The 25,749-nt window shown below is 48.3% G+C and overlaps 1 protein-coding gene across 1 annotated transcript in view; it reads right to left on the bottom strand.

Annotated features, from left to right (window-relative positions):
- Nucleotides 1–25,749, bottom strand: part of CHEK1 (checkpoint kinase 1) — a 167,672-nt gene that overhangs the window by 66,505 nt on the left and 75,418 nt on the right. Inside the window, exons 7-8 of the mRNA XM_086957409.1 lie at nt 15,622–15,726; nt 15,125–15,220 (exon numbers count right to left, since the gene is read on the bottom strand). Of these exons, the coding sequence (XP_086813535.1) occupies nt 15,125–15,220; nt 15,622–15,726 (201 nt within the window). The remainder of the gene's footprint in view (nt 1–15,124; nt 15,221–15,621; nt 15,727–25,749) is intronic.

Below are 25,749 nucleotides of genomic sequence, written 5' to 3'. Positions count from 1 at the left end.
GTGATGGACGGAGTATCTGAATCAATCAAACACTCACATCCAGTCAAAAGTACCAATGTACACGAGCTGAAAAATGGCAGTAAATTCAGAGGCATGCAGATTTTTGCATAGTAAACACACAAAAAAAATCAATGCATTGTTCCATTTCTCAGACACAAGTTTGTGTCAGATTTTATCAGATTTGATAGTTATCACATCCAACACTAGAGCAAACAGTCACACAGTGTCTTTCATCTGTAGGAATCAAATATATTAGCTCAAAGGTGCCAATTTGCTTATTGCAGTTTACAAGTTGTTGTCTTGTTCATTTCTGCTTTGTGCATTTTTAACATTGTGTCAAAAAGGCAGACTGAGGTGGTCCTGGTAGCCTCAAATACATTTTTGCACGTTGTGCCTTTATCTTAATGAAAGGTCAACATCCTCAAAGATTTCCTACAACGGAATCTCACACAAGCCTGCACTATGCCGATACATTCAAAAGGCTCAAAATTAGCCTGGAATATTTCTAGAGACAAGGCTGAGAAAATAAACCCAATAGTCCCTTGAAATTGGTCGGATCACCGCGTCATCCCGTTCCAAAGAGTGACCATTAAAAAGAAAAACACTACGCAACCTGTCAAACTTAAGAAGTGGGTACGAGACAATAGAGACTTAAGCAATGACCAACTACTAGCAAGGTGCAAGAATGATCTGTTCCCGCCTAATAACATGGCAAGGGTTAATGAACTCACATAACACTATAATTCAATAATGACAAATATATTCAATAGGACTGGCACCTTTAAAACTGAAAAAAAATACCAGACAGATAAAATTACTTAATTTAATGGATTGCTAAACAAAGAAAGGTGAAGTCTGAGACTAGCTGAAAGGAAGTGGAGACAGCGCCCTTCCTCCCCACAGCTAAAACTCCTTAGAAAGACTAGAAAAGCATACAACAAAAGTGTTCTCAGATCCAAAAAAGCTTTCTTTAGGAAGGAGCTGGATATTGCTAAAAACAGACCATGTAAACTATTCAAAATGATAAACAAGAATCTAATAAACAAGCCAAATCCTCGCAAGAATCAATAAAATCCCAACTGAGCTGTGAGGAATTCTCAACCTTCTTTACAACCGAAGCCAACTCATTGGAAAATGAGTTTAGGATAGCAGCAGATAACCTCACTGGCTCTTTGCCATTCCAAAAGGATTAACCCATACACACCTCACAGAAAAAGCTCACAAATAATGCCCAATGGTCGACCTACAACCTACATAACCACAATGATATTGCCAAACTCTTGTGACTGTAAAACCGAACAATCACTGCAATGATCCTCTCCCCTCAAACTGCTTGTCAATCAAATCATCGACCCCATTTGGACAACGATAATCAATGCTTTCCTGTCACAAGGTTCCATGCCAAACTGCCTAAAATCTGATCAAGTCCTCCCCATCATCAAAAAACTGTCAGGAGACCCTTCCGACCCTAATAATTTTCGTCCAGTGACCAATATTCCTTTATTAGCCAAACTGCTAGAAGCACAAGTTACTACTTGTGTAACGATATATCTGTAAGAGACATTAGTTAGTGATAGATTCCTTACCTTAGAATATCCCCATTGATACACACAAAGTGGTCCCAGAGAAACACGCAATAAACTCAATCGTAACCAGAATAAATAGATATAGAGAAAATTATAACAACATTGTTTTTTAATCACAACGTGTGTTTACATAAAACTAATTCATAAAAATGAGTACATATTAAATCACATATAATGCCCCTAAAGGAAGAAGTAGGGAAGGGTAGTGCAGGAATGGTGAAAGTATAGAAAACTCAGACAGTCGGTCACTAAGACCAAAATGCAACGGAAATTCTAAACAATTAACACAATGAAACAATTAATTAGTCAATTGATTTTAGACAGTCATGCCTCAAATTAGATCATAAATGATAAATAATGGAGGAGGCTGAACACAGAAGAGAGTGTCGACGTTTCGACCCAGATGGATGCAGGCGTGGTATAAACCTTGCTAGCGGGTCTTCATCAGGACAGGGGTTGCGGGAGGTGGGGCAATAGAGCCTTGAGAACAGAAAGAGTTATGGTACATATTTACCATTTTTAAGAAGTGGGGTTCTGCTGCATCAGAATAAAACGGTAAAGCAAGCATAACCCTACCACACTTTTACATATTGTTTGTGTGTTTGGTTAGGGGTCTTTACATCTTTTCTCTGTACACTATAAAGTGTGTGTTAGTGGTGAGACGTTTGTCACTATTTGTGTTTTTCACATCACTATTCTCACGTTTGCACTATTATCTCCTAGTGCACTTTTGTCTTTTCACATAGAGAGAGTGGCCAATGATGAGAAGTGGGTATACCGGTAATTACTAACCGGGAACCCCCTCGGGTGGTGCTACCGTGAGGTACTCTCTCTATCTTTCACACTTTTCTTGTGGATGAAGTAATTGTGGTCCTGTGTGATTTTTAGTATCTATACACATCCTAACCATAGGATTTATGTCATTGACAAATCCCTGGGGACACTAATTAGAAGGGGTCCCTATTCCTGTTGGTTTTTTATGTGGATGTGTACACATATAGGTGAGGCTCCATTTGTTTAAATACCACTTTGTGTGTATCAATACTTCGCCCAGGTCCCAGTGACTTCTTGGGTTAACCCGTGTCTTAGAATATCCCCAGGCGTCAGACTGGATCCTGAAACTTTTGCGTAGCAGTAACCCTTGCGCGTCGGTAGGCGTCTGCGGCTCCGCGCCCGTCGGCGGCGCCGGGATGACGTCATCGGAGTACTTAGACGCCGCCTCCGCGTGCTGACGTCAGTTCTTAGACACAGCTTTTCCGCACCAGAAACACAGAGCTATGCCAAAAACCAACACTGGTGCCATGAAACTAGGGCCCTGAAAGGGGATGACCTTAACCCTAGATATCGGTCCGCAGAATGGGGAGGATGGGTGGGTCGGTAAGGAATCTATCACTAACTAATGTCTCTTACAGATACATCGTCACACAAGTAGTAACTTGTGCATCTGAAAGAGACACGTTAGTGATAGATTCCTTACCTTAGAATAGATACCCCAGCAATACCAACCCCATGTTGGTGGGTCTGCGAACCAATAATCACACCAGAAAGTCCTAGAGGACGGAACGGCCAAAGAAGCCATCCCTCCGGACTTGACTGTCCAGGCAATAATGTCGTGCAAACGTGTGCAGTGAGGCCCACGTAGCCGCCTGGCAAATGTCCTGCAAGGGCACACCTCGGCCCAAGGCAGTTGTAGTCGCTGTGGCTCGAGTGGAATGAGCCCTCAGCCCCACAGGGGGTTCCTTCTTAGCCAAGGAGTAACACGCCTGGATACACAAGATGATCCACCGCGAGATGGTCCGCTTGTGCACCGCTTTCCCTTTCTTAGCGCCCACGTAACCAACAAAAAGTTGGTCATCCACCCGGAACTGGAGTGTGCGATCCAAATAAAATGAGAGCACACTGTTTGGGTCCAGACGGTGGAGCCTCTCTTCCTCTCTCGAGGGATGCGGAGGCGGAAAGAAGGTGGGCAAGGTGCTAGATTGCCCAATGTGGAAGGCCGTGACTACCTTGGGTAGGAAGGAGGGCCTTGTCCTTAACACAACCTTGTCCGGATGGACTGAAAGGAAGGGAGGTTTACAAGATAGAGCCTGGAGCTCACTCACTCTCCTGGCAGAGGTGATGGCTACCAGGAAGGCAGTTTTCAAAGTTAGAAGGCGAAGAGGACAGTTGTGGAGTGGCTCGAAGGGAGCGCACATCAGAAATGTAAGAACAAAGTTCAAGTCCCACTGAGGCATCACAAAGGGCACAGGAGGGTACGTATGCGTGATGCCTTTCAGGAATCGATTAACGATAGAGGACTTTAACAAAGAAGGTTTTATCAGGCAGCCGAAAAAAGGCTGAAAGAGCAGAAAGGTAGCCCTTGATAGTGCCCCGAGCAGAGCCCTGCTGGGCAAGAGAGAGAGAAGAAAGAGAAGAACCTCAGAAAGAGGGGCATTGAGGGGATCCACAGCCTTTGCTGTGCACCATGCCACAAACCTGTTCCGCCTACAGGCGTATACTGACTTTGTGGAGGGACGCCTGGCTGCCAGAATGAAGTTACAAACTTCAGGAGGCAAGTCAAATGGCCTCAACTGTCGCCGCTCAATCTCCAAGCATGGACGTGGAGACTGGACAGGTTCGGGTGGAGGACCGTCCCCTGCTGCTGCGACAGAAGGTCCTCCCGAAGAAGCAGACAAACCGGGGGATCGACTGACATACTGAGTAGCTCGGAATACCAGTACCTTCGTGCCCAGTCCGGAGCCACATGGATGACTTGTGCCCGGTCGCGCCGGATCTTCTTCAGCACTCTGGGCAGAAGTGGTATAGGCGGAAAGGCGTACAACAGAGTGCAACTCCACTCGCGACGAAAAGCGTCTCCGAGCGAGTGCCGCCTTGGAAATTCCAACGCGCAGAACTGATGACATTGCGCGTTCTCTTCGGTGGCGAATAGATCTAACCAAGGCTCTAGCCACTGCTGAAAGAGACCTTGCTCCACGTCTGAGTTCAGACGCCATTCGTGATCCATCATGCACCAGCAGCTGAGTTCGTCCGTCCTGGTGTTCAGAGAACCTGCCAGGTGTTGAACCACCAGAGTCACGCCCTGATGTTCCAGCCATTGCCAGAGGCGCAGAGCCTCCTGGCAGAGGGTCCACGACCCCACCCCGCCCTGTTTGTTGCAGTACCACATGGCGGTGGTGTTGTCCGTGATCACCTGCACTACACTCCCCCGAACAGAGTGGAGGAATGCCTTCAGTGCCAGACGAATCGCCCGTAGCTCCAAAAGGTTGATATGGAGCCGGGACTCCGCCGGAGACCAGAGGCCTCTGATCTTCGCCTCTCCCATGTGGCCTCCCCAGCCCTGGAGGGACGCGTCCGTCACAACTATGTGCTCCGGTTGGGGAAGGGAGAGGGATCTGCCGCTGACCCAATCGCGGTCCGTGAGCCACCACTGCAACTGTCTCGCAGTGCCCTCCGAGATCAGGACATGGTCGGACAGGTTGCCCTGATGCTGGGCCCACTGAAACTTCAGGTCCCACTGCAGAGCCCGCTTCCGCCAACGGGCGTGATGCACCAGAAGGATGCAGGAAGTCATGAGCCCCAGAAGCCGCAGTGTCAACCTGACCGAAACCCGGGATAAAGGCTGGAAGATTGGAATCAGAGCCTGTATATCCCGAACCCGCTGCTCGGGTGGGTAAAGCCGAAACTGCGCCGAGTCGAGAACCGCTCTGATGAAAAGGAGCTTCTGAGAGGGGCACAGGTGTGACTTCGGCACATTGATGGAGAACCTTAGCTGGTGCAAGAGGTCTGCCGTCGTCTGGAGGTGGTTGACGACTGTCTGGGGCGAGCCCGCCTTCAACAACCAGTCGTCGAGGTAGGGGAAGCCTGAAACCCCTAACCTGCGCAGATGAGCTGCGACCACCGCCATCACTTTCGTGATCACCTGTGGGGCGCTGGTAAGGCCGAAGGGGAGCACGGTAAACTGAAAGTGCTCGTGGCCTACCGTGGACCAGTGGGCCGGCAGGACGGGGATGTGGAAATAGGCGTCCTGCAAGTCCAACGCTACAATCCAGTCTCCTGGGTCCAGGGCAGCTAAGACCTGAGCCAGAGTCAGCATTTTGAACTTCTCCTTCCGGAGGAAGCCGTTGACCAAGATAGGGCGTAGGCCCCCTTTGCCCTTCTTGGGTACCAGAAAGTAGTGGGAGTAGCAACCACGTCCTACTTCTGGCCCAGGAACGCGCTCGATGGCCCCCTTGGCCAAGAGGGCCGAAACTACCTCCTGCAGGAGCCGCAAGTGATCCCCCGATAAGCGGTGGTATTGCGGTGGCATGGCTTGAGGGGTCGTCTCGAAGGGGAGGGAGTAGCCCCTCCGGACAATCTGCAGCACCCACCTGTCCGAAGTGACAGTGCGCCAGTGAGAGTGGTGATGGCGAACCCTGCCCCCCACTGGCGTCACATGGGCCGAGAGGCACGGATTAGGAGGGTTTAGAGGTGGATGCTGCGGGGGAAGGTCTGGACTGGCCTCGCCGTTGTCCCCGACCGCCGCCACAGCGATTACCACGGCCACCACCGTGCTGGATGTTAGTCTGCGGCGTGTGGCTGGCAGCACTTGTGGGGGCGCCCCTTCCTTGGCCACGAAAGAAGGGAAAGGCACCCATTTGCTGGCGCGGGGCCGAGAGGCCCAAGGACTTGGCCGTAGCCCTGGAGTCCTTAAAGCGCTCAAGCGCATAGTCTGCCTTGTCACCAAAAAGGCGACGGCCATCGAACGGCATGTCCATTAGAGGGTTCTGGACATCTGCCGAAAAGTTGGCGGACCTCAGCCAAGCGTGACGTCTGACCGCCACCGTTCTGCCTAGTGAGTCGGTGGTATCCAGCCCACACAGTATAGAATATTTGGCTGCGTCTTGGCCCTCCACAAGGGCTTGGCCGAGTTTGGCCCGTACCTCCAACGGGCACTCTGGCAGCACTTCCGCAACCGTCTCCCACAGAGAGTGGGTGTAGCGTCCCAAGAGGCAGGCGGTGTTGGAAGACCGCAGTCCCAAACTAAGGGAGGAGAATATTTTCTTTCCATAATTCTCATACCTCTTGGATTCCCTGTCCGGCGGGGCCGACGGGAATGCGGTCTGGGAATTTGAGGCCTGGATGACCAGACTCTCGGGGGTGGAGTGGGCGGACAGGAAACATGGGTCGCCCAAGGCCGGGCGGTGGCGTCTGGCCGCGTTCCTATCTACGGGCGAACCCGTAGCAGGCCTGGACCAAGTGCACAAAAGAACGTCCGTCAAGGCCTCATTAAAGGCTCTGCCTCATAGGCTCGGCCGAGCTGGACTACGGTTTAAGGACCTCAGTGAGGAGGTTAGTCCTCACGGCCGCGACTGGGAGCTCAAAGCCCAGGGGCCTTGGCAGCCTTTGTCAACACCACACTATATGTTGCTCCCTCCTCCGAAGCCACGGTAGGAGGGGAGACAAGACCAGTGTCTGGAGAGGTGTCCAGGCCACTGGCTTCCCCAAGGCCTCCTGCCCAGTCCTCATAAGACTGACACTCCTTGGTCAGAGGGTCGTCAGACCACTCCCAATCCTCCTTATCACCCATCTCCTGAAACTCAGGGTTGTCAATCAATGGGGCCTGTTCGTAGAAGTTGAAATCTCCAAACGGCGTCGAAAGCGGCGCCCAGCGGCGCCGGAACAGGAGCGAGGGAGGCATCGGGGCCGGCGCCGCCAAGGACAGCGTCGGGGGTGACACCAAACAGACCGACGCCGGAGGGGTTGTAAGGTCCACCGGTGACGATCCAGAGCCCGACGAAGGTCCAGTGGGGTCCCGTGACACCGGGCCCGAAGGCGCCAACGGCGTCGGGACCGCTTGACCTTGCGGCGCCTGGCCCGAAGGGGCCGGCAGTGTCGGGACCAGGGGGCCCTGCGACGGGGGGCCCTGCGGCGCCGGGCCCGAAGGTCCCGACCCACTAGGGGCCCCAGACTGGTCCGCTGGGCCCGGAGGCGCCGCGGAGCCCGTCGGAGGAGAAAGGGACCTCATGGCCATGAGGAAGCGTACGATCTCCTCCGGCGTCGCGTTCTGCCCAGGGACCGGAGGGTGTGGGGCAGGTCGCGACACCCGCGACTCCGAAGGAGCCGCGTGGGTGGTGTCACCCGATCCCCCGGCCGCATCGGCGAGCGTCGGGGGAGTCAGAAGAGCGATGACGCCTCTTCGACTTCTTGTGCTTCTTACCTGACGACTTCGACCCGGAGGAGTGGTGCCGACTCCCGGAGCTGTGGTGGCTCCGTCCCTGTGACCTGTCCCTCGACCTCCCGTGGGACCGGGACCTCACGCGGCGCGGGGCCGACTGCCGGAGTTCTAGTCGCCTGCGGGACCGCTCCCGCCTGGCTTTTGAAGAGAGGGCCCGGCAGTCTGAGCAGGCCTTGTTGTCGTGGTCGACGCCCAGACAAGTTGGCACAGGTGGTGCGGATCCGTGACCTACATCGTGCGGTCGCAATCCTCACAATGCTTGAAACCAGGCATCCCTAAGGCACCGATCGGAGTCGAGAAGACTTCGATTAATGATCAAAAAGATCCCAAAAAGTTAGTCAGAAATTGACTAAGGGTTACTGCTTTTTCCAGATCTGCGCTTGCTGGCGCGGAAAAAAGAAGAACTGACGTCAGCAAGCGGAGGCGGCGGCTAAGTACTCCGACGACGTCATCACGGCGCCCACGACGGACGCGGAGCCGCAGACGACGCCTACCGACGCGCAAGGGTACTGCTACGCAAAAGTTTCCGGATCCAGTTTGACGCCTGGGGATATTCTAAGGTAAGGAATCTATCACTAACGTGTCTCTTTCAGATAAATGTGTACAATAATTGAGCCAACATATTGCCATATTTGCTCTACTTGATAACTGCAAATCCAGGTTCAGACCTGATCACAATACAGAAACAGCAATACTTCGTATAGTGGATGATGCCCTACGGGCATTGGATCATAATGAAACATGTCTATTAGTTCGTATTGATCTGTCTTCTGCTTTTGACATGGTAAACCATGAAAAATTGCTAGCCAGTCTAGAGAACAGGATGGGGGTATCGGCAACTGTGCTTAAATGGTTTAAATCCTTCTAGTAGAACAGAATGCAAAGATTCATAGTTAACCAGGAACCATCATCACAGTCTTCTAACTTGATTGGAGTCCCACAAGGCGCAACGGGAAACAACCTTTACATCGCGGTCATTACACCGCTATGTCATTACACCATGGTTGTTACAACGACGCATTGTTAGCACGCAATGCCATTACTACGCAAGTCATTACATCGACTTGCAGTAGATGACGCGCTAACATTAGGAATAGTATAGTTTACTATTACAACACCTTCCCTACTGTTGCGTAGGCTGGTGTTGGAATAGTAAATTATATATGTCCAATGTCAGGGCGCCATCTACTGCAAGTCGATGTAATGTCTTGCGTAGTAATGGCATGGAGTGGTAACAACATGGTCGTTGTAACAACCGTGTTGGAATGCCACATGATGTAATGACTTGCGTAGTAACGAGTCATATTCGGCTCCACACTTTCTACATCTCTATTTAGACTTTGTGTCCAGCTGCTAACAGTAATTCTACAGCATGCCTACATCTCCTTTCAAATGTACGCAGATGACACCCAGGTCAATATTAAGATTTCCTCTCTGGAAGAGATTAAGCCAATGAATGATGCATTAAAGGTGACCCTACAATGGTTAACTAGCAATCATCTTAAGCTAAACACACAAAAGACGTAATTCCTAATAATATCCCCTTCCAAAAGCTCCTTCGACGTCAAGGAATGGACAAAACTGATCACTGCTCTACATTGCGCCCCAGTCCTAGTTGACTCAACCAAATCTCTTGGAATTATGCTTGATGAAAACTTAAACATGTAAACCCACATCAACGCTATGGCAGAGTGCTCGCTTTCACCTGTGCTACCTAGAAAATGTAAACCATTCATCATAAACTCAGACCTTAAATTGGCAGTCCGGTCCTTAGTCATCTTGAGGATCGAGTATGGCTGTATGACTCATAGGTTTACCCAATGTTTCCACAGCTCCCCTACAAGCCCACCTGAATGCAGTTGATAGACTAATAACCGGATCAAGAAACACAACCATATCTCTCTTCACCTGAACGTTTTTAACTGGCTACCATAGGAAGCCAGAATCAACTTAAACTGGCATATATTACACACAAAGCGCTCCACTACAAAACTCTGATGTACCTAGCTCAGAAAACAGATATCAGGAGGAGACTGATCCTCTTGGAGCGCCAGAAACATGGTGCTGAAACCTCCTATCTTTCAGAAAAAGAAAACCTACAACAGAGCATTCTCCGGAGCCGCCCCTACAGTCTGGAACTCACTTCCTCCAAACATTAGAAAAATCCTGACTACAACAGTCTTAAAGAGAGAAGCAAATATATTTTTAATTAGCAAATTCCTACCATAATCACCTGCAGAGTAAATACATCACGATCTGATAGTTAATACGTCGACTAGACCATCTGGGTGTAAAATCTGCTCTCTTCAGAGTGATCACAAGTTGAATCTTAATAGACCTCGCAGCTTAGCAGGGAGTTAGTTTACTAGTGTTCTGACAGATGCTTATGACCCAATATGAATCTAATATGTATAGAGACAGACTTTTATAACTTTTGATGAGTGAACTTTAGACCTACATTCTTATACTCTTTCGGTCCATGTGTTATAATGGGAAGTTTATCAGGTTACGCACTTTCTTTAGGTTTCAATGCCTTTTTAAAATTGTTGTCACAATTGTTGGTGCTATATAACTTGTGCAGCACTCCGATACCCAACTGAGTCATGTTCGCACTATAGAGAACACAATAAATAGTGAAATGACGCTCAGAATGTAAAGAATGAATAAAGTAATAAAGAAGGGTGAGGCAGCCGCCATTCATCAAACCAAAAAAAAAATGTAGTAAAGAGGAACAGGGATGTTCCTCATGATATCCAATAATCAAGTTTTTCTTTAGAAGAGAATCATCAGTGTCTCAATGTCTCTTGATATTCTTTAACATGTAGATAACCTTGTCAACATTTCATAAAACATCTGCCCCCCAAAGTAACTCCAACGATGTACAAGGAAGTCTTTGCCTTCTCATTGTTACTAGAGAAAAGCAGCATAGTGCCATCTTTTCAAGCCATTCTCCAATTAACCTCGGAAAGGAATTTGATTTAACTGCAAGATGTGAAAAAATATGTATGTTATTCAAAAATTATCTCCTTATCTACTATACGACTGTTTTAGGCTTGATGAAAATTAATAGAGATTTTATGCCATTATTCTAAATCTGCCAATACACTGCAGAGACGTAACTCAATGTTGCTACGTCAAAGAAATCCCAGTCTGCCCTGAATGAGATCTGCAAGAGCCTGTCAGAGTAGCATGTGAATGAAGGTAGCACATCTTCTGGAGGAGAGGGAAGGGAAGGAACAAAGATTGGTGGGGTGGGTGACAGGACGTCAGGTATTTTTTTTTAGGTCTTGGCTAGATAGCGCATGCTCTGTCTCGAGGAGACACAATGTATTCTATCTGAGGGCTTACAGGCCACCCATCTACTACTACTGGTAAACTTCTCCGTCGCTCTCATTTTCTTTGATGCCATTCGTCATGGCAAGTGAGCATTATACCCTCTTCTTATGTTGGGCCTCCCATAGCGCATGGACCAAGTACATGTCTCCTTTCATTGTTACCGGTTAGCAGAGCTATTTTTTTCTTTGTTTTCAAGCACTCCATAGGAATACTTGTGTTTTCAGCCCATCCCCCTTGTACACATACACACATCACTAAAATGCATGTACTTCTACACACACAAATGCATTTCTTAGTTGTTAAAACACGAACAGCACTTGTTCATGTTTTTTTTTTGTACGATCCGATGGTACTGGAGCTTGTTTCAGCCTCCATCTTTTTCATAGTTTTCAAGTACTCCATATGAGTACTTGTGTTTTCAGACCGTCTTCCTTGTACGCATATACACATACTACTAAAATGCATGCACGTGTACATAAATAAATGCATTTCTTAAAATGCTGTTAAAACACAAACAGAACTTGTTTATTTTGTTCAAGATCCAATTGTATTGGAGTACTTGTTGTGTCCTTTATCTTGCCATACTGCTAACACCATCCAATGCTAATGGAGTGCTTTAAGAGCTCACCAATTACATTATACAATGACACATTCATTGTCGTAGGCAGGGAGAAACGTAAGATGTGCCCAGAATCACAAATTATTCAGCCTACCAAGAGATTCCAACCTGGTTCCCCAGTTTCCGTTGGTAGCTCTGGCTGTTACGCCACATCCTTGCTTCACTTCAAAGCTTAACTGTTTCTCATTATCACTTCCACATTTGCTAAGCAAGGCCCCAGCAACACCCAACAAGCATTAGCAAAGGCAAAAGACCTCGGCATGCCCGGCTAATTAGTCTTGTCATTGTGAAAGTCTTTTAGCCATGTCGTTTAGCAGCTCCAGCATGGCTGAAAGTCACAGAAAAAAATGCTATGATGAGGCCTGCACAGGCCAAATCACTCCATTTGTGTTACAAAGAGCAGGACAATAAACTCCACATTTGGGGCAGACTTGTTGTCGGCTCAACATCCTGTGATTCTGAGCTTTCTTTAACTTTCAGCCATGGTGAACAGCAGATGTGCTCCTAGACAACATAGCTAAAATACATTCATATTGACAAGGCCATTAGCTCAGGCATTGCAGAGACCTATATATTTGGGACAGAGAGGAGAGGCTGTGCTACGTATGGCTCACCCATTAATCTTATGCCCCGCGTAGCAGTTGAAAGCAGGGGCAGATCTGGGCGAGCATATGTAACATAAAATTATAGACGGGTAAAAAGCATACTGCAATGGGGCTGGGTCAGCTGTTCCTCCAAATGATTGGAGCGCTATACTTCCAACCAAGAGCAAGGTTGCGCCTCGGCAATTTGGTCACCGACTCCTTTCCAATTTGCAGGCGGACCAGTCAGGGGTGTTCACTGTCTCCACTGCTGTACGCCCTGGTGGCAGAACTACTGGCGTGTGCGTTGCGAGAGTATCATAGCAACGAGGACATAGGCTTCCTCACATATAGGATAGTAGTCTCAATGTACGCTGACGATACTTTGCTGTATGTCAGTGACTCTGAAAATAATTTATCATCAATGCTTAGGGAGGTGGTACGCTTAGGCGCCCTCTCCGGCTTGAAAGTTAATTGGGCGAAGTCTCTTGCCTTCCCCCTCACTGCGGTTATCCGGCGGTTCGACATGGAATACCCGCTTCTGTGGACCCTGGGCCCCATCAGGTACCTGGGTGTTCGGCTGCATACTGACTCTGAGATCCTGTTCAGTGAAAACTATGGGATTGCTTTCAGTAAACTAGAGGACGACGTGGAGGCTTGGTGCAGACTCCCGCTCTTGCTCCTGGGTCGCATATCCATTATGAAAATGGTAGTGCTGCCAAGGTTTTTGTTTCTGTTTGCAACCATCCCGATGGCGCTGCCTAAGATCTTCTTTCAGAGGCTGAAGCAACTTATAGTCAAATTGGCATGGGCAGGCAAACAGCCTCGAGCGAAGTGGTCACTCCTCATACTGCCATACAGTATGGGCGGTCTTGATGCCCCAGACCTGGAGCTCTATTACAGGGTAGCCCAGGCGGCTCATATGCACACTTGGATTCATGGTGATATACGTATTCCCCACGTTTGCATGGAAAGCGTATTTGCAGACCCACTCACACTTCCGGCAACTGTTTTCAGGCCGGCGGACCGCAGGACTGGGATCCTTGATTCCATTGCAGCTACAAATCATGCTTGGCATAAACTACTGCAGCGCTGGGGTGGGGTGTTACTTTACTCCCCTAGCATGCCGGTGGAATGGGCTCAATGGTTATCCCCCATTGAATAGAGGGGGGTGGTCCAGACCTTGCACAAGCTTAACAACAAACTCGCTAGGGACTTATTCCATGATGAGAAGGTTAAAACCTGGGATCAGGTGACTGAAAACGGAGGGGACGTCTCCCTACTGCTGCGCTTTCAGTTTCACAGAATGCGTAGCGCTCTCCTGGGACTGCTGGGTGACGACCTAGCGGAAACACCGGAAGCCCCCCGAACTCACATACATAATAAAGACCGAGACGCCCCGCAAATTGCTGACCAACCTATATAAACGCTCGATGACACAGAGAGGAACAGTTCACAACAGCACAGTTGGCCTGGCAAAGGGACCTGCACATTACAATAGATGACAACACGTGGCGCTATTGCTGCGTTAACACTAAACGGATATCTTTAAATGGCAGGCACAGACTGATCCACTTCAAATTTCTCAACAGAGTGTATTACACCCCAGAAAGGTTGCACAGGTATGGTCTCCGCGACATGGCGGAATGTGAAAGGTGCCATGCGCCGTAAGAGGACTTCCTTCATCTAGCGTGACAGAGCCCGGGTGTGCGAGCATTTTGGGAGGACATTTTTGCTGAAATTAGCAAGATAGTGGGGGTAACACTGGTCCCCGACCCGGCGCTGGCGCTGTTAGGACACTCCAGGATATTGCCGCTTGCCGTCCGAAGATTGGTCGACATGGGGATGCTTATGGCCAGGCGGGTGGTTGCACTTTGCTGGATGCGAGGCCCGGTACCCACATCCAAGCGCTGGGCCCATCACATGCTATACTGTAGTACGCAGTCGGAACATTACAGTGAGTTACTGCCCCCCACGAGCCGCCCGAAGAATTTTTTGGGACTGTTTCAGACATACATCAGCGGCAGTGCTGAATCTGGCGCCCCAGCGAAAAGATCCCCAGCCACTCTGAGGGACACAGAGCTGCTGAGCGGAGGGCTCTCCGACAGCACCTCGCACTGAGATCGTTCCAGATCCCCCTCTCCCTTTGTAGGTCACTTGGGGGGGTATCCTTGCTTTCCATACCGTACATTGCACTAGGAACACGTAGAATTTGCTGTGATTGTCATTGTGTCATGTGTCGGTGTGCTGGAGGGAGGGGGGGGGGGGGGAGTGCTGTACGAGGGGGAGGAGGAGGGGAAATGTTATAGACAGATTGTTTCATGCTGAATTTGTCACCTTCGGATTTTGAGTTGCCCACCGCCTGCCCGGAACTGGGTTGTTGGCTAAATGGTTGTCTACTACCTGATGGAGAGTATTGGTAATTGTAGAACTGACTTAGTTGCGATGAGTGTGTTTCGTTGGGGGGGAAGGGGGCTCATTGACTGTAATGCACCTCGTATGTGAAAATCTAATAAAGTTTTTTTTTTAAAAAGCATACTGCAGGGATGATTTTCCCCTCGGGGTTCTGAGTGGCATCACAGACAATTGGAGCTTCGCTCTAGTCTATTTCATGTCACTCAGAACCCATCGGGAGAAAAACATAACCATAATTCACTCTTACCCAGCTATAATTTTATACGTTTTTTCTGGGTCACTGCACTGGCCATTTCCTTGTCCATGAAATACATTCACTACAAATGGGATTAACTGGCACCAATGCCAAACAATCATCCTATGAACAGAATACCTTTCTTTGCAGTCTTCATGTACCATCGATCTTTCTTTATGTCTGGAATGGTAGTTCTAGTACTTGGACTTTCCGTTAATATTTTAGTCAAAAAAGCTGGAACAAAGTAAGAACAGTTACAAAATTAACATTTTACACAGCCACCTTGAAATGCAGATTAAAAAGCCCCACATCAACTTTCACACTTCCATGTCTCATTCACAGACCTCTTGTCTCACCTATCAATCACCAAGTACAGTTACAAACAACTCATGGAATTGGACACATTTACACAACATAGGAAAATTCCCCACATTTTCTATTGCCAATTAGTTCTATGTGTAACTGATAATTTCCTATCAGCTATCCCTACTGCACATGTAGCTATAATTATTATTTAAGTCTTGCCTTGGTTTAAAATCTTTAAGTGGTCTAGTAAATCAAACAGACAAATATCTAAAGAGATATGGAAGTATATAATCACGATATGGAAATATATAATCAATCAGGAAAGATACCCAATGGCGCAGCGTCGATCTTCTTCCAAGGTGACAGGTAATGTTTTTTTTCCTTCCAGTCACAGTACTCTTGGCAGCTCTCGTTCGGTTGGTCCCACGGTAGTTCTGCAATAGAAGAAGGCATCAACCTCTCCTTGAATGCTTCATAATAAAAAAAAGAACAGCAGAAGAAAGCAAGACATTACAGAAAGGGTACAGTATGAAAGTAACTCCCCACACAAACATGACTGCCATGACTAAGGTGCATGTAAAATGGAAGTAAGAACATCTTATGCGTAATTGTAACTTCTGCATTCTTTAACCTTTATGCCATCTCTTATTTAATTTACCTAGGAGGTCTTTTCTTTTTTATGGGAATGTACAGTACACTAGCAACATCAGAAAAAGGTTTAGCTAGGGTGCAAGGCATCAGCAGACTTTAGTAAAGGGGATTGGAGAATAATTTCATGGAGGTAAAGTAGATAAACAGCCAAAGTTAAACTATCACAAGTGTATTGTTTTAAAGAATTTGTCCTGAGAGCCCGTTCCTTTAAAAGTAAACACTGAACATTATTGTGAGGATTGCAAGAAATTGAACGTTGGATAAAACAGATGTATTCGGAATAACATTCACCAACTGCACTGACGGTGGTTACGGAATGCAAGGGGTGCAGCCGAAGAGGCTCCAAGCAGCCCTCAATAATTTGAACAAATCTTTGAGAAGCCACCCTTGCTTTTAATTCTTGCATTACTTTATGGAAAGAGGATGGAAAACAACTCAAAAGCAACAGTCAAGTATTAAAGATATAACAAACAAAGCCTTCGGTGAATTAGGTCAGCAACAGCAACAAAAAAAAAAGAAAATAACAATCTCCTTGTGCGTTACATATTCAAAACGAATGCAAGAGTAACTACAAGGCTAAACAGAATTTGTTTAGCTTGGTAAGGATTAGCAAACTATTTAGCCATCACTCTGGTCAAACAAATACTTTGAGAGAAACAAAGGTTTTGCCCAAAGAGCCCCTAATCCGAGTGAAAGAGCATAAGGGATTTCTTTGCAGACAAAAAATGAAGCATGCTCATCAAAATAGACAAAGAAAAGGCTACAAACCTGTAATATTCCATGGTATCTATAGTTAACATCATCGAAAAGACAAGTGCTCAAAAGGGTTTTGTGCCAGTACAGACAAAACGGTAATTTACTCTCAAAGTGGATAGGGGCTCTGAACTGGTGTGCATAAAGAAAATGTTACTTAACTTCAGTAGCGCCTTATCTAGTAGAGACTATCTAGCTGTAGATTCCTTCCCTTTGAATACTCTACCTTCTTACCAGGGCCATTCCTTACCTTTGAATATGCCCAGGCAAAGATTTGCGAGCAGTACCCCTGCACGGTGGTAGGTGGCGTAGTTCGGTTCTTCACCGTCCGCGGTTCCTGCGTAAGCGCTACCTCAGAGCGATGATGTCAGCTACTTTTGCGTGGAACCATGATGAAAACGGATCACTGGTGTGGAAAAGACTACGTCCCTGAAAGAGGGTCTCTCTTGTACCTAACTAGTTCGCAGAGCAGGGAGGATGAGCAGGATGGTAAGGAATCTGCAGCTAGATAGAGTGTCTACCAAATAAGGAGTTACCAAAGGTAAGTAATTGTTCATCAGATAGAGACTTCTAGCCACAGATTCCTTACCTTTGAATAGATAACCTAGCAATACAGAGGTGGTACTGAAAATCTGATCAAACCAAAAAATTCCCGCAAGACGGAACAGGTGAAGTGCCCATCACGATGGACCTGACTGTCCAGGCAATAATGTTTTGTAAACGTGTGCAGGGATTTTACGTGTCACTGCCTGACAGATATCCAGGACAGGAACGCCATACACAAACGCAGTGTTCGTAGACTTAGCTCTAGCAGAGTGCGTCCACATGCCCTCAGAGGGCTGTTTCTTGGCAAATGGATAACAGATCTTAATACAGAGGAAAATCCATCGAGAGATAGTTCTGTACAGCTTTCCACTTCTTTGCTCTCACATAACCAACAAAGAGATGATAATCCATCAGCAACACTCTCAAGAGGTCAAGGGAGAACAACAACGGTCTTTTTGGGTCCAGGCGGTGGAGTCTTTCCTCTTCTTTGGAGGTATGAGGAGGAGCAAAGAAGGTGGACAGCTGATGTTCTGGCCTACATGGCAAGAAGTGACAACCTTAGGCAGAAATGTTTGGAGGACCAGTTTGTCTGGGTAATAGGTGGGTGTACCGAGAGCGCTTGGAGTTCTTTGACCCTCCTAGTCGATGTAATGGTCACTAAAAAGGCAGTTTCGATGGTCAACAGCCTAAGGGGATAATTATGTAGAGGCTCAAATGGAGCGCACATGAGAAAAGTAAGGACCAGGTTGAGGTCCCAGTGAAGCATAATAGAGGGTGTAGGTGGAAACATGTTGTAGACTTTTAAGGAACCAAGCCGCAACTGGTGACTTAAACAGAGACCGTTGGTCCGGCAACTGCAAAAACGCAGAGATGGCAAATAAGTAAACCATAACTGTGTCCAGAGCAGAGCCCTGCTGGGCCAAAGAGAGTGCAAACAGGAGAGATTGTGATAGAGGTGCAGACAAGGGGTCGACATTGAAAGAAGCACACCATGGAGACAAACGTTTCCCAACGGCCGACATATACAGTCTTGGTGGAAAGACACCTGGCTGCAGGAATAACATCTCAGACTCGGGAGGAAGGTCATAGGTGGTCAACTATCGCTGCTCAATCTCCACGCACAGAGGTGGAGGGTGCATAGGTTCGGGTGTAGGACGCTGCCCTGCTGCTGCGACAGAAGATCCTACAGAAGAGGCAGCCTTTCCAGACAACCGGCAGCAATGTTCAACAGCACAGGATACTACACTCTCAGTGCCCAATCCAAGGTCACAAGAATGGCTTGGGCCCGGTCATTCCTGATCTTCTTGAGAACTGTGAGCAGGAGTGATTTAGGCGGAAAGACCACCAACCCCAGGCAGCCACTCCTTTCCATTAGTGACAAATTTGTCACTACAGTCAAGAAGGGTTGGGGAAGGGTGAGGGGTTTGCCACTGACCCAATCGCGGTTCGTCAGCCACTAATGCAGAGATTTGCAGATCTCTCTGAGATTTAGACCATGTTGGAGAGATTCCCTAATGCTGCGCTCACTGGGCCTTCAAGTCCTACTGCAGAGCCTGCATATGCCAGTGTGCATGTGTCACCACAAGATAGAAGAAAGCCATGAGGCCCAACAGCCTTAGAGTCAGTCTCACTAAAAATCCAGGATAGAGGCTGAAACATCGGTATCATAGCCTGAAAATCCTGGACTCGCCGCTCAGGAGGATAGGCCCGAAACTGCACTGTGTCCAGAAAAGTTCAGATGAAAGGAAGCGTCTGAGAGGGAGTCATGTGTGACTTAGGCGTGAGGATAGTGAATCCCAGCAAGTGCAGGAGGTTTGGCATAGTCTCAAGGTGGGAGACGACTGCCTGGGGCAAGCCCGCCTCTAACAACCAGTGGTTGAGGTAAGGGGAAGACTGAGATCCCTCACCTCCGCAGATGAGTTGCGACCACTGCCATCACCTTGGTGAACGCCCGAAGGGTACTAGTAAGGCCGAAGGTGAGTATAGCGAACTGAAAGTGCTAGCAGCCCACCGTGAACCACAGATAGAGTCTGTAGGCCAGCAGAACAAGGATGGGGAAGTCCAATGCTACCATTCAGTCTCCCAGGTCCAGGGCAGACAACACTTAGGCGAGCCAAGCATTTTGAATTCTATCTCAGGGCTGGAGGCGGGGATTATGCCTTCTCTCTTCACTTTTATTAACAGCCAATTTTAAACAACAAGACTACATTTTCCATGAGCCCTTGGGAAATTTGTAGTAAAAGAAAATTGTCGAATTAGGAACAGTCCTGGATTCTCCAATCAGGGACACTCCAGCTCCAACATAGTCTGTCCTCATTGGCCCTTCATCCTCTTTCTTCGCTGTTGCGCAGCCGAAATAAGTGTTTTTCCTACTCTGTGGGACTATGACCTTGTTAATTATGTTTTTAGTTTCCCTAATTAATTATAATTGATTGTATCACACACGTTGCTTGAGCGTACTAATGCGGCTTTGTATCATTTGCCTTGTTTAATCATTTGAATGCAGTTTTGATTGTATTGCTCTTTATGTTTCCTTATTGTGGTTTTAGTGCTCATTAGAAGGTTATGCTGCCTTTTTCATTGCTGCCTTTTTCATTTCCCGCGTAGCGGCACGTGCTGATGCAGCGTTGACGAGATTGCCCATTATTCGGTTTCATTAGGGCTTCACCACCACAGTGCGAGTTTGTTTTAGCGGGACGCTCGAGAAGTGCTGCGTCCTTTCTTGTGAGGCCGCTGGAGCGCTTCATCTCCTACGCAGCTCTTCCCTGGTGCGCTCGTGGACCCCCCGCTGACAAGGGGTGTGGGAGGCAGAGGGAAACGCCTCTCTGAGGTGTATGTAATCGTGCTGCGCTGTCTAATTAATGGCTATCCGTGTTTCTCACGCTCTGCTGCCTCAGGCACTGATTTACTTTTAGGCAGCAGAATCAGTATTTTTTCTATGTTGCGCCCTATGTGGGTCTGTATATTTCAGGCATCTGACGCCTGTTGGGTACTTTCCCAAGCCGGTCCTATTCATATATACTGTTTTTGCACCAGGTATTTTGTGCCCTTGAAATTTCAGCAAGATCCTCGCACATGAGATCAGGCTGACACCCAGCCCCCTAAGATAAAAGCTTTTCAGGTTAAGGCAGTCAGGTCTGTCTCCCAGACCCCACAGAAAAGTCTCATCTACCCTTATCCATCCTCATTATTGTCCAAGAATATGGAAATGGACTATGAGGAAGACTCCCAAGGAGGGGAAAACACCCTGGCAGACCTCCCTTGGGATGATGAGTTATGAAGCTGTGGATGCTTCAATCTATGAAGCGGTGGGCGAAGCCATGTCGTCCCTAGAAGAGAGGTTATCACGAAAGATTGATCAGGCGCTAGCACGTCTGGCTAACGTCCCTATGGCCCCCGTCTCTCAACCTGGGCACCCATGATTACATGTTGTCAGACCCTGTTTCCCCCCTGCCAAACGTGCACGACACACAGAGGGGGGTCTTAGTGCCTTTGACATGCTTAAAAAAGCTTTCCTAGCCACCCAACCAAATTTGCCACCTGCAGGTGACGATTTGTCAACCCTACAAGACACTCTGCCCATCGACAAAGCAGGGGATGCGGACCTTGAGCCCGGCCCTGGCTCCCTTCCTGACCTCAAGACACCTCTGACATTTACGATCATGAAGAGATCATTCACCCCTGCTCATCGGACTGGGCCCCAGCTGATAAGGTTGCCATTGTGGCACTGCACTTTAGGAAGCCCTTATAGAAAGAGGCACATAGCCGTCTCCGAGCTGAATGCCCTCTACCTTCCCTGGACGGTAAAGTCGCCCTCACCCCAATGGCCACATTTTTGCAGAAATTTATGAGAGACCCCAAAAAAGGGATTGCCGAGTCCTGGTGTGCGTGCCAGGACAAGCTCCTGGACATTTTAGGGCCCCTCACAAAGATCTTGGACATGGCAGAGGAGGCCAAGACATCAGGGTCCCTAATCTTTCCCGAGTCCCTTTCGGCATGGGCACATAGGGCTATTGTCTTTTTGGGCAACGCTAATTGTGCCATTTCCACAGAACGCAATCGCTCCCTGCTTATCAAGTTTGAACCCAAACTTGGGGAACTTGCTGATTTAGAAGCTGGGACCGTGGCGCAAAGAGGACTCTTTGGAGAACCTTTTGTCAAGGAGTTGGGTAAATTTGTCAACACGTTTACCTCTCTTGACAAAGCGCAGTTCTCCATTAAAAAGGTTTTTCCCCCGAGTTTTCCGAGGGGCCGGTGAAGGTAGGGGCCACTCAACAGGCTGCACTTCCAACCAACACCCAAAAGGGCAAGGCTTCAGACAGTGCAAGTACCAGGACCAGTCCCGTTTTGGCAACTTGTTCCCTGCAAGAGGCCGATGTGGCAAAGGCAGAGGGTATCGAGAAGCTGCAGCCTCCTCCAATCCCAACAAGTGTTCTCCCTTCTTCCCGTTTAAAGGTAGGGGAGAGGCTGGGGAATTTTTTCCAGGCATGGACTTCTATCACAGGGGATCCATGGATATTGCAAACGGTTCAAGACTTCCACATAGATTATGTGGGCAAACCCATCCAAGAGGGCAGACCCCATCCCATCCACTTCTCCCAAAAGGAAGCCCCCTTAGTAGATGCAGAGGTCGAATCCCTCCTGGCCAAAGGGGCTATCGTCCCCTCCACTTCTCATCCCAGGGGATTCGTCAGCAACATATTTTTAGAGGACAAAATAGATGCGGCAAGTCACCTGTAATCAATCTCAGGGGGGTCAATGAGTGGCTGGTCTATCGCCACTTCAAGATGGAAGGAATTCATCTCCTCAGAGATGTCTTGCTTGCGGTTGGCCCTAAAAGACGCCTACCTGGTTATTCCAGTTTGTCCTCCCCACTGACGATTCCTCCAGTTCATCTGGCAAAGGCAGACGTATGAGTTTGCATCTCTCCCTTTCGGCCTATCATTGGCCCCTTGGTGCTTTACCAAGGTCCTCAAGCCAGTGGTGGAGTGTTTAAGAGCTTGTGGCATACAAATGATTGTATACCTGGACGATCTGCTCCTGATGGACGAGTGTCTTCTACAACTTCTACTCTTCAAATTGTGCTGCATCATCTCCAGAGCCTGGGGTTTGTAGTCAACGAATCGAAGTTGGTTCTCACACTCTCCCAATCTCTTACGCTTCTTGATAGACTCCACTTCCGCCACTCTCAGCCTACCGGCCAGGAAGGTCTCAAAAATTCAACACAAATTGAGACGGACCCTCACCAAATGACAGGTCTCTCTTAGCCAAAATAGTAGGTCTACTATCTGGTTCCATCCAGGCCATCTTCCCGGGGCCCCTCCACTAACGAGCCCTACAACGCCTCAAAGCAGTGTATTTGCGCAGTGTCCCTACTCCCACAAGGTGATCCTTTCCGAGGAAGCTCGGGCGGAGATCCAATGGTGGTTGCAACACATGGAAGCCCGGAACGGCCGGGCAATCTTTGGGTCTGCGCCAGATTTAGTGATAGAGTGACGTCCGCACAATAAGCTGGGGAGCCAGGTGCAGCAAATTCTCTACAGGAGGGTGGTGGTCTCCAGAAGAACGGAAATTACATATCAACTGCTTAGAACTCCTGGCTGGATCCTTCGCTGTACGCTATTGGACGAGAGATTCCATTCAGTCATCTGTTCTTCTAAAAATGGACAACATATCTGCTGTCCGTTATATCAACCACTTAGGGGGCACAAGATCCAAAGTTCTCTCTGACCTGGCTGCCGGTTTTTGGCAGTACTGTCTGGATCATCAAGTGTCAGTCACAGCGGAATATCTCTCCGGTTGCGAGAACTTGGTGGCAGATTTTCAATCCTGCAACTTCAGGGATTCCAGTCTGTAAATGCTGGACCCAGATGTTTTTGGGAGGTTGAACGAACTTTGGGGTCCTTTTTTGATAGACCTCTTTGCCTCAAGGCTTGACCACCAACTCGGTTGGGTAATCCTTTCCCCCCTTTGCAATGATCACAAGAGTGACGGCTCAGATCAGGAGGCAGCGAGCAGAGGTGGTACTAGTCACCCCCTTTTGGAGATCTCAAGTTTAGTTTCCGGTTCTTCTGGAACTTTCTTGGAATTCTCCAATCCTACTCCCCCCACTTTCCGAATCTTCTTCTGGATCCCGACAGAGTTCTCCACCCACTGGTTCAGGGGAACTCATTGTGGCTCATGGCGTGGAGGATTACAGGGGACGATGGGAGGACCCGGGCCTTTTGGCAAAAGCTCAAGAGTTCATGTCTTAGGCTTAGGCAGACAGTTCAGTCAAACGATACAGGTCCGCTTGGGGCAGGTGTCCCGCTGGTGTGTACGATTGAGTTTCAATTCCTAGGATGCAGATGTGGTTCACATCCTGAATTTTCTGGCCCACCTAGCCTCTAGTGGTTTGGCTTACGGGTCTATAACCACCTTTCGTTCAGCCATTTCGGCAGGCCACCTGTCGCTTAATAATGCTGCAGTCGGGGGAACACCTAGTGTGCAAACCTCTCCGGGGCACTAAACTATCTCTGCTTCCGGAAACTTATCACTCAGCCTTATGGGATGTGAACCAGGACCGTAGCGTGTTCTTATCTTAGCAACCTAACTGTTTTTTGTCATGGAAAGAGCTGTCGGCTAAGCTGGCTATGCTGCTCTGCCTTATTTCCTGCCTTTTTTCAAGCCGACGTGTCTCTGACGTGAGAGCTCTGGATGTCACATCCAGGATTTTTACTACGAATTGAGTGACTGGCTCTGCATAGAAGGAATAAGTGTCACAATAGAGTAATCTCATATCCGGAATTCCCAGATTCTCCTAAATTGTGTGTGGTCCGCTGCCTGATGGCGTATGAAAAATGACAGGAGTTCCGGCCGCCAGGAGAACGTTAACTCCTTATTGCATTACGCAAACCATTTAAGGCGGTGTCCTCTCCCACCATAGCCAGATGGGTTAGGTGGGTTATGCAATAGGCAGGTAGGAGTCTTAAGGACTTTAGAGCTCAGCTCGAGGAGCAATGGCCTTGAAAGCATTTGGCTTCGGTGCCCGTTTAGAGGCTATCCTCAACATGGCGGATAGGTCTTCGGACTCTACCTTTAAAAGGTTTTATTTCAAGCCAATGCTGGACATGGCTCACCTCGTGGCGAGGATGCTTTAAACTAGCATAATCCTCGTCTCCAGTCCCGACATAGAATGAAAACATTTCCTAGCTATCGTAACAAAGTTTCAATTCGATTAAGGACTCAGAGGCGAGAATTATCCCTCCCTAGGGTTTTGGATGAAGATTTCCCACCCCGTATTGGAGTCAGTATCTGAGTTTGATTCTAGACTGTTGAGAGTACTGATTTTGCTGTCATTTTGTGGAAATCTGCCTCTCTGCTTTTGGTTTACAGGCTTGACGAATACCTGTTCGTTGAGTGACGATGTACCATTGTCCTCGTAGGTCCGGATGCGAATGAACAGGATACATGAATGTGATCTAACAGCTGACTTTGCGCGACGAAAGAGGATGAAAGGCCAGTGAGGACAGACTATGTTGGAGCTGGAGTGTCCCCGATTGGAGGATCCAGGACCGTTCCTAATTGGACACTTTTCTTTTACTACAAATTTCCCAAGGGTTCATGGGAAATGTAGTCTTGCTGTTTAAAATTGGCTGCTATTAATAAAAGTGAAGAGAGATGGCATAATCCTCGCCTCAGAGTCCTTAATAAAATTGAAACTTTCTGTTATGATAGCTAGGAAATTTTAAATTCCGCCTTCTTCAAGAAGAAGTTGAGAAGGATAGGTCAGAGTTTGCCGTCCTTCTTGGGCACCAGAATGTAGCGGGAACCGCTATCATAACCTTGTTCTGATGACGGTACCCTCTCGCTATGGCTTACTTCGCCAAAAGAGCCTGCACTTCCTGTAAGAGCAAGGAGAGACAGTCTTCCGTCAGCTGGTCATAAGTGGGTGGGATGGGCAGAGGGGCTGTCACAAAGGGGAGGAAACCCCTTTGTACGATCTGTAGTACCCATCGGTCTGATGTTACTGGACGGCAGTGGGGGCCCATGATGGACTGAGGGCGGACTAAAGAGGCTTGGAGGCAGCAGCTGCCAGGGGTATGGTGGACTTACCGGACTGCCTGTACCATGTGGTCACTGGGACCACGCTGCTGGGCACGAAAAGGGAGGGAAGCCTGATGGCCCTGGTGGCTGAGAGTGTATGGGTGTGGCTGGAAACCCCTTCTGTAGCACGGAACGTGGAAGGAGGTGGACGACGAGTCATAGACAACCCCAAGAACCTGGCGATAGCTCTGCTGTCCTTGAAGCATGCGAGCACTGAATCCACCTTGTCACCAAATAGGTGACGGACATCAATGGGCATGTCCAGGATGGAAGCCTAATGTAAAAAGGATTTGTATAGCGCTGCGTTCACCGGACGGTTTCTTGGCGCTGATCACCAACCCAGGAGGAGGCAAGGAGGGGAGAAAGAAGAACTTTATGTATAGACACCGCGGAAAAGGTGAGTTTTTAGGAGAGAGCGAAAG

This window comes from Lissotriton vulgaris, chromosome 2_1 (genome assembly GCF_964263255.1).
Source record: "Lissotriton vulgaris chromosome 2_1, aLisVul1.2, whole genome shotgun sequence".
Taxonomy (NCBI): domain Eukaryota; kingdom Metazoa; phylum Chordata; class Amphibia; order Caudata; family Salamandridae; genus Lissotriton; species Lissotriton vulgaris.
The sequence above is the reverse complement of the archived record's forward strand: the minus strand, read 5'-3'. Positions and strand labels throughout refer to the sequence as shown.